This window comes from Aptenodytes patagonicus, chromosome 3 (assembly GCF_965638725.1).
Source record: "Aptenodytes patagonicus chromosome 3, bAptPat1.pri.cur, whole genome shotgun sequence".
Taxonomy (NCBI): domain Eukaryota; kingdom Metazoa; phylum Chordata; class Aves; order Sphenisciformes; family Spheniscidae; genus Aptenodytes; species Aptenodytes patagonicus.
Genome location: NC_134951.1, coordinates 85,643,459 through 85,655,915, shown reverse-complemented (window position 1 = coordinate 85,655,915; position 12,457 = coordinate 85,643,459). Strand labels below are relative to the sequence as shown.

Genomic DNA, 12,457 nt, shown 5'->3' with positions numbered 1-12,457 from the left:
AGTTTTTTGTGTTTTGTTTTGGGGTTTTTTTTTTAATATTTTCTGACTTGGTGGAAGAAGTAGACTACATTCTTTGCCCTTCCCCATTTTTACTGCTCGTGCAATGTGCATTTCATCTATAGATGGGTATAAATATTAGTTCTGCCAGTGCTGAAAGACACAAGTTACAGGTTTGGGAACCAAGAGTTGCAACCCGTCACGACATGAGTTTGTCTACCAAAGGATCTCCACTAGCACGCATGGCACCAGATCACTCTGAAGATGAAATGCGCATTATGCTGCAGAGACACGATTACCAACTCTAATCCGCTGCACTTTCAGAGAGATTATTTCAGTTTCCACCCCCTATGGGCATTAGCTACACTTTCCACATCCAGGAACAGCAAAGATTCTCCCCTTTCCTCCAGACCCAGTTAATCTAGGCTAATCCGTTTCCATGAAGCAATACCATCAAATTTCTCATGAGATTATTTAAATTTACTAAGTTTCCAAGATAATCTGTCAGGACATTCCAGACATTTTCAAATATATTGCAAGTGATTGTGAAGACAATAAGAACATTTAATGAGAACCTGCGCTGTGGTCACGCAGTCTAAGTTATCTTGAAAAATAATTGGCTGCAATTTAAAGGTGAGAATAGGTTTTCTGTGAATGAAGTGCTTTCTTATATTCCTACTACCCAACTTCCCACCCCACCCCCCATGATATACAGAAAGGAAATACACAAAAATAGGTGTGCTAAGGAATAAAGTTGGAAACAAAAGAAAGAAGGTAAGAATAAAATTTACAAAGTGGAAATGAGACAAGTGGAAGGAAGGGAGACAGAGAAGCCACAATAAAGGAAAGATCAGGAGGAGAATCAGAAAGGCCCCTCTCTAAGAATGCTAACTGCAAGATAGAGCAATTAAAGAAGAACAGCAAACAAGAAAGCACACAAGCATTTAAGGGGGGGGGGGGGGGGAGAGTAAGAAAAGATACTTAAGTTTTTCTTTTTTGTTAACTGGATTCACCATTGTGAAAATTAAGTTTCCAAAACTACTAAAAAAAGAAGATGTATGTCCCAAATCAGACTGGGCCAATACAGCAACCAAGAAATCACCTGTAATTTATTAACTAGCACACTTAGCAGTTTGCTTTTGATTAGTCACAGCTCCTTTTATTCATGAATATTTTGGGCAAGTGAACTTTCCCTCACTACAATAGTACAAAAACAAAAGATCAGTGGGATAGTAAAAAAAGCTTGAATACTATTTCTGAATATTGAGGGGGAACAACTCTGCATATACATGCTGGTTTTGCCAATTTTTCCCTCCCTTATAGAAATCTATTTAAAATGCTATTTTTGTTCACAAGTTCCTATGTTCTTGTTACCAGTTACACAGCTGAAGTGATAATCCTTCAATTCATGATATCATAACCTTTCCACAGCAAAGTAAGTGCTATGACATAATATCAGGAAAACATGAGAAACAATAATCCTGTTTTCATGACAGTGTCTCTCATGTAGACTGAAGAATAAGGTAACTGCAACAAAGCACATGTATTGTTCACAACAAGGAGAATTGCTTCTCCAAAGTAAAGTCTTTGATCGTCCCCACGTGGGTTTGGTGACACTGCAATGCTTTTTCAACATTACTGAACCCAGACAGGTTTTTTGTTGGCGGTGGTGGCTGAAAGCTTTTGGGGAACCCATCAGTATGGTAAAACTACACAATATGTTCAAAAGAGACTGTTTTACTCTAAAGAACAGCAAACCACAGTTGAGGCAGAATGCCTTCAGATGTCACAGAAGTATGCAAAAATTTCTTACAGTTTTGTGAATCTGATAAGTTATTTACCATATTCACTTTCAGTGGCATCAACTTCTAGCCATGTTCCCAATTTTCAATATTTAAGATAATCACACAGGGCCTAGTCCTGCAGCCCTCTGTTGCAAGGGCAGGCAACACAAGTGATTACACTGACATCCAAGGGCGCTTTTTCAGGGAGATAAGGATCTCTCATAAGCAACAGCTTGAAGTCATGGGCAAACAACACATTCTGGGAAACGACCCCTATATAATCAATGTTATATTAAAAAAAAAGAAATATCCCATACAGACAGGAACAGTAGAGAAGTCGTAATCAGGTAAGAGAGAGCGCTATGCATCCACAAGGACACGCAGCCCTTTTGATGCGCTCTAAGACCATCTTAGACCAGTTTTAAGACCATCAGCAGTATGAAACACTGTCCCTTTGGTGTGCCATGCTACTCAGAGCATTCATACCCAGCTCTGCTCCCAAAAACATTTCTGAAACTTAGTATGTTATAAAGGAGACCCAAGACACGTGTATGTAAACTAACAGGATTAATAATAAGGGAAGAGAATAACTTTTAAGACTGTTCATTTTCAAGTAAACTGCAATGTGATGTGGTAGCAATTAATCCTGTCTTCTTATGGCATGGGACCCTCAGGACATTGCACATCTTGCCTGAAGGGATGGACCTCAGTGAAGATAACACATTCAAACACATTAAAAATACTTCCTGCAAAAGAAATCCACAAATTTCCGATGCAGAATGCACGCATACACTAGCAGCCTGAGCAATCAGGTTGCAGCCCCATCTATTCTGAAATGGTCAAGTGACATTTGATTGAAACCTTTGAGAAAAAAAAAATAATCACAGATGTATGATAACAGTAAAACACACCTTGGGCTAGACTTCTGCTTCCTCAGTAAATGCAAGTTGTCCTAAACACACAGAATCCCCTTCACACCTCAGTGAACAAGGAGCCGTGCAGATGAGCACACCTTAGATCAGGGTAAGACTCCACTACGTTTCCTGCACTGTGCATCCATGAGTTGAAAAAAAGCCACCATTAACATGAAAACAAACACTGGGGAACAGAAAATGAACCACGACAAATAGCAAAAAAGAATCAATTAAAGAAGAGAGGTTTTGCATACATTTGCAAAGTTACCAGGTGCTGTATCATTCAACAATCAATAATGGCAAAGCACAGTCACTGCAATATTACATCTTACTAGCAGGCATATTTATTTGTTTCCCCATTCTTGCAGAACAGCACAGAAAATGGCTCAATAAAACACCTTCGTGTAATTGTCACCAGTTATTCTTGAACAATATTATTCCCCCAAAATAATTTCATGCTTCCTATCTGGGAATTAGAAAAAGCAACTAAAAAGCCCCATTTTTGTGATGAATGGAAGTCACAGCATAATCTTTTGAGGCCTGGAGAACAGTACAATCACATTAAATTCCCTCAGCTCAAGAAATGTCATCTTTACATCGGCTGGTACAAAAAAAATTATTTCCAGCCTGAGGCAGTTATGATAAGGGATTTAGAAGCCATCACCATGTGGGCCATGAGATATAAAGGAATGCATCACCGCATATAAAGTGTCTGCTGCTCACAATTTCAGAGCTAATGTTCTCACAGCTGTGTATGACTTAGACCAGCTGGGAAGAAGAAAGGGACTAAATGAGTCACTAGAAGGATCTAGTATTTTGCCTAACCTGCATTTAACACTCCTGCAGCAGAACTGTTGGTAAGCAAAATAAGATCAGATCATTATCCAGCAAGGGACAGGGCTGTGGACTCTTTTGGAAGCATAGTAGAAAACACATAGTCCTGGGGGAGGTAGGCAAAGATAGCATTTCAGTCCTATCTGTGCACTACTAAGATACTACCAGCAACCGAAACAGCCCTCAGTGCGACTGAGGGAGGTCACAGGTTGCACAAAATTACCGCAGGCCATCTGGCACTCCCAAGCATGCCTGTGCTGCTGCGTATACGAGAGGGAAAAGCTTCTGGAAAGCCTTACTTAGCAGCCTTAGCACAGCAGTTCTCCTCTGGCAAACACCAGGCATTCTACACAATGACATACAGGGCACTAACAGCCCAAGATGAAATCTTACCCTTACAGAAGGTAAGGGTCTGTAGACGGCCACAGAGGGGCTTTGTCATTAAAATGCTCAATATTTACAAGTTTGTACTTGTAGGCTTGGATACCACAGGCTGCTCTTCCACAGCACAGTGTCAGACTTCAGACAGGGCTCTGAGTGGACACAGGGACCTCACCTCACCGCAGAAAATCATGACGCTTTTGAGAAACGTTTAAATCCCTAATTGTTTAATTAGCGATGAAGGCAGCTCCTTCTGGGGTTTCTTCTGCCTTGGGGCTCAATTTTCCATGACAGGTCTGGCTCTTACATTCTGAGTGCATGCAGAAGGATAAGTGATGGTCCCAAGACCTCTGGTTTCTCCTGATGTTTTATTTGCTCTCTGCCTCCTACCCCCTCAAGATGTATTTTCACTTGTGAGATGCTCCTTCATTGCGTATCGTATCTATCATTAGTTGCTCAGGCTACAGTTCAGGCATAACTTTCATGTTAACATGCAATGCCACTCAGGAAATACTTGGTATGCCAAAAACCCCAGTTCTTAGGGCAAATGTCAAATGATTCACAGCATACAAAAAAAATCTTCAGATGACACTCTTTTAGAACAATTCTGCCACATTTACTCCATCTGCTTAAGAGTGCAAACTTTCACAGGTTATCAGTTTCTAATAAGTTTCACATGGGCAATGTATTCCAAATATGTTTCTATGGATATCTAGCAGATGGACGCTTGAAAAATAAAAGCATTGTTACTTCATCCTAAATCTCATGAAGCTGATTTGCACCATTAATTTAATCTTAGTTTTCTTTGCTATAAAGAAATATAAAAAAAGAAAAAAGTATAAAAAGAAAAATATTTTAAAAAAATATTTTTTGTAATTAAATAAAATGGCTTATTTCCCTCTACTACTGCAAGAATAGCACAGCAGCGTCTCCAAAGGTTAAGACTGAGCTGAAAGCAGCAAAGCCTTTTGCTGCATGTTTCAGTGATGTAACCGAATTCCTGTTTTTGCACAGCACTTTATAAGATAACTGTATTTGCTGTGGAACATTTACTAGCTTCTACAAGGGCAATGGTCTGAAAGAGAAATTTTTTTTTTTTTTTTTTTTAAAGTTTTACCTTGTTCCACACATTTGTTTTCGTTTCTTCAGCTTTCAAATACAGTTCTCGCACAGACCAATCTTTTTATCCACACGCATTCTCACAACCCCCTCTGTGATGGAAGGGAAATAGACTGAAGCTAGGACAGGGATTTAATGAGATACAGGGCGCATGTAAAATGTGACAGACACACAATTGCCCACGTCGCATGACGTTCATTGAGATATGTAAAAGCTAGCAAATAACTCAGAAGATGACTTGTCATGCAGAAATACATATCAAAGGTTCCCTACCCATATAAAAGGCAGGTGGGTTTTTTGGCATCTTCAAAAACAAGTGAATATTTACAAAACCCCAAGTCGAGACTTGGATTGCCACACCTAAGTACCTAAACAAATGTAACTTGGTACTCTCTCTCCATCTCCATTGATTTCAAAGGTGTTTATTGGTACCCCACACATTTTGCAAAATCTGGCCACTTTTATTTAAGTATTGATTCAGGAGACAGTATTTAAGCACGATATCCCAACCCAAATCTTCTGCTCTTATGGCTTTTATAGCACTCTCCTGGGCTCAATTCATGACCCTCAATCATTTACATGACTTAAACTCACTTATGGCAGAACTTGGTGGTTTTTGAAAGAGTTGAATTGTTGAAGCCCACTTTAGTCATGGTAATGATACAAAGCCCCAGCAGAGCCCTCACTTGGGGTGGAAAGAAGCGAGATGAAGAAATACACTTTCTGTGGAAGAGCAAGGGTCCCACAAGAAGATGCTCGACTGACTTTCAATGAGCTAGATCAGACAACTATAGTAAACTTCTCCTGTACAATCTCTCTTAAATGGCTCAAGTGATGAGCTGAAGTTATCTAAGCAAAACTTCTTGCACTTCAGATATTCATACAGACAGATGTCTTCACTGAAGACAGTTTCATTATCCTAACTCTGACCACTTTTGCACATCTCTTGTTTACTAACACAAAAGGTAAGCGATTTGCAAGGTCTCCCATGGAAGAGATGGCAATGGTATTTACACTCTCAAAAGAGCAGCTAGTGATTTAATGTACAAACTCCAGGAGTGGCTTGATGTATATTGGTGACTGGAAAACAGACAGCCTACAGGATTATTAGACATGCTATTTATTTATTCTTTTCTTGAAGGATACTGTCCTCAACAACTGTCAATCCACTGCTCAGAATACAAGCTATATTTTAAAAGGAAAAAAACAATGTCAAGTAATCTGTGTACTTAATGGGTGGTTAGCCTTGTTTGGGGTGAAATTATTAGATACTGAACATATCTCCTTTTTTGTCAATGCAATTTTCCCTTTTTTCCTGTAGGTGCAAGGCTATTAAAAGAGTACTGTTCTTAATCAAACAGATTAACATTCTATTAAGCTACTTGAGAACAGATGCATTTTGTAGGCTGCAGTCAAAAGTACCGCATTTGTTTAAAAAAAATTAAAAAAAACCCACCCAAAAAAGGCACTCCAGTGAATAAGCTAGGTTCCCTCTCTCCCTCAAAAAAGAACAACAAAAAAAAAAAAAATCACAAGAGGAATATATTCCAAACTTTTCTTAAGAAAATAAACAAGAGAAAAGGGGGGGGGGATTTAATTGATAAAATTGATACTTTTTAAACTTTAATCTTCATTAAAGCTGTTTTGGTCTGAGTTTTCTTCATTAATTCTCTTCTATTATAAAAGTGGTCAAAAATTATATTTCTAACAGTTCTACCTTATTTTGAAGCTGTATCTTAAATTGAAGGGTTGTGAATCTAGGTTGTTTCTCTTTGAAACATCACCTAGAAAAATGATATGTTTCATCTGGAGAAAAACTTTAGAAGCTTATTTAAATTCATGCTGCACAGACTTGATCCTCTATTGGTTTCAAAGGCATCCAAAAAAGTACATCCATGAGCCAGATGCAAATTCTACCTCCGTCTACAAAGCAAACTTAAAACTTATTCTTTCAACTTTCCTTACAGAGTCTTTCTTTAGGTTACGATATATATAAAGGAGTAATCTGAGCTTCTATATGAAGACCAAAAAAAGAGAAACAGTCTCTCAAGTTACTTCTTTAAGGGGGGGGTGGAAGCCTCTTGGGCTCTTGCTTACTTTTTTTAATTACTCAAGCTGTAAAGCAGGTGTAGTTAATTACTTAAAGTCCAAAGAACCTTTAAAAAACAAGTAAGTATCTATAACCACTTTATTAGCATAAATATAAAACGATTTTAAAGATGTAGTACCTTAGAGACTTCTTTCTGGTAAAAACATTAGAGATTTTCTCTTCCCACCAATATTAAAAGAAATTCTTAGCCCTTAATTACTTGGGATAAACTATTTTTAGAATTATACCATTTGTACATATTGAAAAACTGCCACTGGTTCAGGACTGAATCTTCGCCATCTGGGGGCTTGGCCAGCACTGCGGTGTTTTTTTGGGGGACGTTTCTGTTGGGTTTATTTGGTGAATTTTAAGGGAGTTTGTTGTTGGAGGTGGGGGGGGTGGGTGTTTTTTCTTTTACTTCTTAAGAGCAGGAAGGGAAATTTCAGAAGCTTGGCAACACCGCAATAGTCTGTTAGAGAAGCTGATGGCAAGCTCTGAAGTGCATGTTAAATGCACCAGTACGGCTGCAACGATATACCTGGACTTCATGCATTTGTGTCCTCAGCATAGGCTGGGAAGAACACTTACCTCAACAGCAAGACTTTGAAGCCTGTAGCCTGGTTGCAATAGAGAACCTAGATTGAAACAGTACTGAGGAAGGCAACCCTTGCATACAAAAGCAACAAATTATATTACAATATTCCACAACTCTTAAATATGCTAAGGGAAGTCTGAAATGGTCAACTACCGTTTACAAAAAAATGCTTCCAAAATATAAAGCAGTGCCAAAAAGAGAGTTTAACTTTTAATCCTTCCCCTGAAATGATACTCCCCACAGAAGCAGGATGAATACCAGCAGTTCAGCATGGAAATTTCTCCCACAAAGAGCAGGAAGAGGGAAAAAAGCACCCTGCAAAGCTCATTAACAACACCTATCAAGACACATAAAAATGTGTTGCAATTTAAGATACTGATGCAGAAAAGTCCAAGTAGACAACCCAAAAATTATACAAAAAGGCATAAATAAATTAAAACAAACCACAACTGCAAATTCTATCTGATAAATCCTCAGAGGGAGAAAAAAAAAGTATACAGATTCTCCAAGTATGTAAAAGTTAAAGAGAAATTTACTTCCTTCTGGGAGCCTGATACGCCAGTTAAATTCATACAGCCTAGAAGCATCAATACATGTTGTTATACCTTATATTTTATTTTTTAATAAAGAGTATGGTTTTCAAAAAGACAACCCACAGAAAGTTCTTAAGACTTGTTGTACACTTATGGATTGGAGTATATGGAGTATAAATGTTATTAAGAGGGGGTTAGGCAGCACACAGACACACAGCTTGATCTTCGAGGTCTGTTTCCATCATTTTTCACTCAGCTCTGAATTACTTTTAAATTACTTCTATATTCAAAAGTATGAGTGAGCACATCTAAAGATATAGAACGCTCTCTTTATCAATACAACAAAAAATAATGAGGGCAACAAGTTTATTAATTTTACCTGCTTAGAATAGAAACGGAAGTGGTGCCAATTTGGTGGGTTGCATTTTATTAAGACACAAACTCCAATTACTGCCTAAGATTCCATTGCAACAGCACTGCAACATTTGCTAACCATATTTCAAGGAGCAGCCTAAAATTTGAGGGGTGATCTAGAGCCCCCTTCACACATCAAGAGAAGGAAATATAAATGCTAACATTTGTTTAAAAAAAAAAGCATAAAAATAAGTAAATTCTGCATTAGGATTCAGTTCTTAAAATATCTCCATTGTTGTCTTGGTTTCTATTTGCTTTCCACAATCCCCCAAAATGGCAGTCTTTCAAAATTATTATATAAAGAGTCATTACTTGTTAAAGATGCCCAGAATTCTGGGATTCCTTGGCTCTGCTCAGAGTTGGGTTGTGCATAGAACAGAGGGGTGATTTTTCAACCGGCTGTCACATCCCCAATACTTGAGAGCTTCTGGGTGTTCAAGAGCTCACACCGCTGATGACAGCACCTGCAGGCAGAGCTGGAGCAGTGCACACCAACCGCACGCATGCTCCCTTTTCTCTGGCCATACCACCACCGCTCTAGAGCAGTCCTATGCACTAGAGAACACAGCGATTCTTTCTTTTACCTGCATCCATTGGCAGGCTGGTGGCAAAGCTGCTGAACATAGCCACGAACAGAGGTCTTAATAACACTTACGGGATTTCCAACTTTGGAACTATTTTTGGTATTATTCTAATGCAAGTTCCAAAACATTCCCTAACACTTTTATGCACATCAATGCTGCATTAACAAGCATTTTTAAGCTTTCAAAGGTTTACATGATATTATCCTTACCTATGTAGTTTATCCTCCAGCATCTCCATGTACTTTTCAGCATTTTCTTTTACACTGGTCACTGCAAAATAAAAGTCAAAGTTAGGTAATGGTATAACCATACAGTTTGTATTTTTTTTTTTTTTAAACCAACTTATCTCTTACCCCCAAATTTTACATATATCAGTTAGAAATAAGAATTCCATTAATCTTTTCCACATTCAAATCACAGCATGGGTGTCTTCTCCCTTTTTTTCTTGAAAGTCTATTGTATCTGTATTACGTTAATATATCTAGTAATTAATGCATTAACCTCTTGGTTGTGCCAGAAAAACGGTGAAACTAGCAAAGGCACAGTTTGTAGAAGTTTCCTCTTGACAAAAGAAAAAATAAACTCAAAACCAACCAACCAAACAAAAAACCCCACAACCCACACAGCTAGGTCCTCCCATTTAGAAAGCAAGTCTAACTAATTTGTCAGTCCATGCACAAGAGTCCTTTAAAGTGTTATGAATCTTGTATCGAACTTCTTCTGACAGAACCAAAACACTATAGAATAGAAAGAATTACCACTCAAGATTGTTAGGAGACTTGGAGGGGTTTTTTTGTGGTTTGGGGTTTTTTGTTTGTTTGTTTTTAAACTTGGGACCTAGATATTGCCTGCATACGAGTCCCTACAACTTCTTCACTCAGAAGAAATTCCAATAAACTACCTACTCATCATAACACACAATAATAAAGCCATTCTTTTGGATGACCCTTGGTGCTCCATCATTGCTACAAATGGGGGAAAAGGTAAATCCCCTCCAGGAAAATGGAGGCTTTTAGAGTATAACCATTTTCACATTATAACTTTTTTTCTCCTCCCTAACAGCTGCTTGCCAACTCCAAGTCTAGTAGGACTGTAAATCAGTCGGTCCCTTTTAAACTCTTAAGTTGTTGTACATCAATTAAATATATATTTTATATGAAGATGCATTCTACAGAGCATCACTGTTTTTACGGGCAAATCTTGCTACATGGATCAGGTACCCTGTGAATTTACCCATCCACCTCCACCTATCTTCCCTACAATACAATGCCTCCAAGCACAGCTTACACATATCAAGTGCTTCACATATTTCTCACTTTCCTCTTTTATTTTTTGTATTTTTTTTTTTTCTTCAGAAAGTAGAATGTCACACACTAAAGCCTAATCTGAAAACTCGGCGTTAATCACATCAGCTGTGCTAAAGTTGTGTTCACACACACATACACACACAGGAGCTCACTAACTGAAACCACTTAGGTAATACCATTAGCAGCAAGCATTAGGGTCAATGTAACATCGACTGTCTGCAGAAGGTGGTGTTCACCTGGTCACACAGCAGTCACACATCACTGAGGCAGTCTGCATCCCCATAGCAAATATAGGACACATTTTGCAAAGTTGATTTACTTTGGGTTTTTTTTTTTTTAATTTCATGAGAGAGTTTATCAGATTAGCAAAAAAAACAACCCCACCAAAACAACCTAAACCCAAAACAAAAGAAAAAACCAAACCCCACCACAACCCCAATACTCTGGAAAGCACCACAATTTTGTTCATAACATCTTTAATCCACATTCACCATCAGAATAGATTCTGGAACACAACATCTTGAGCCAGCAAGATTCTGGAAGATTATATTCTATACAGACAACTGCATTTGTTTATACATTCACAGACCCATTTCACCATTACAATAGTGCTGGTGAATGTTATGCAAAAGGTTATATAAGGATTTTTGCAATGGCAGTGGAGACTAAGTAAATTTCCTTAGCTTGTAGCGGTTTTATAACAACTACAGGGCTTAGTAGAAGTTTCAGGTTTCCCTACCATGCTTTTATTCCTATGCTTCCTGTGGAACTGCAGAGAGCCTGCAAGACTGCAAGTCTTCCTTTAATGACACACTACAGCTTTATATAAACTACCACCACCTTTTCCAAACTTCCTATCTGTCAATCCCCAATGCACTGACCTGAGGTTCAGCACACGCTTTGATAGCAGATAGCTTAAAGGTGTATGGCTGCCGTACTTCCCCTTCTCTTGCCATTGTCGTAATATCCTTCAACATGAGCTGTTACAACTCAGGGGCTTATTCTTTCAGATAATGAAGTCAGCAGATATTATTAATTTTTGGAGAGGGATGAGAAGAGGTGGAGAATCTGTTTCACACTCACTTTGTTTCTAACCGATATAGTGACTTCTTATGTTACATGAAAGATAAACCTTGCTTTCAATTTCTCCTGCTGTGCTTGTCACTTTTTAATTGGGTATGATCTGATAAGAGTAATTCGCACTTTCACAGTTCAGTCCTGCTCCTACATGCAATTTTACAATGCCCTTGAAGCACACAGCTTAATACATCAGCATTATTCAATGACAAAAAGTAATGGACAAGAATACACCACTAGTCGAAAGTAGGTCAGTAAAAAGCTAACACTCATTTGGAAATCACCTCACATTACTAAACCTTACTCTCTCTTGTCAAATGTTTAAACTACATTAAAAGAAATGCAAACTTTGCTGCTGAAAGAGAAAGCTACCCAGACTAGCTTTGTCTCCTTGCCGCCTTCTGCATGTAATGGGAAGAGCTGTGACCTGAAGATTTTGCTGGAAGGAAAACACTGCTTAAAAATCCAATGGAGGTTACTTCCCTCATAACAAACTGCAAGCAGCACTGCAATAGATACAGAAGTACTTTCAACCTTTTAGATCATCCATTTGAAATAGAAGACAAGCAACAAATTAGCAGATTTTTTACTAATTTAATGAATCTATTCACCATCACTTCAAAGCAAAAAAATGCAAACAGGAAGCTGTGCGTTCCTTCAATCTAGCTAAGAAAGTACTAGATGACAGAGAAAAAAAGTAATAATAATTTATGAGATTCTTCTCTGCATAAACATGCCAAATGGTTTATTTTTACGTTTAAGTGAATGGGATTGCTTTTTGTATCAGTTCTCTGGGGATTTACATGCTTAGCTCATTACTGGCCTTGAG

At 38.2% G+C, this 12,457-nt stretch overlaps 1 protein-coding gene across 1 annotated transcript in view; it reads right to left on the bottom strand.

The window, feature by feature from the left end:
* DISC1 (DISC1 scaffold protein) overlaps window positions 1–12,457 on the bottom strand; it is a 212,339-nt gene that overhangs the window by 41,099 nt on the left and 158,783 nt on the right. The window contains exon 12 of the mRNA XM_076334113.1: window positions 9,454–9,514. Within this exon, the coding sequence (XP_076190228.1) occupies window positions 9,454–9,514 (61 nt within the window). The remainder of the gene's footprint in view (window positions 1–9,453; window positions 9,515–12,457) is intronic.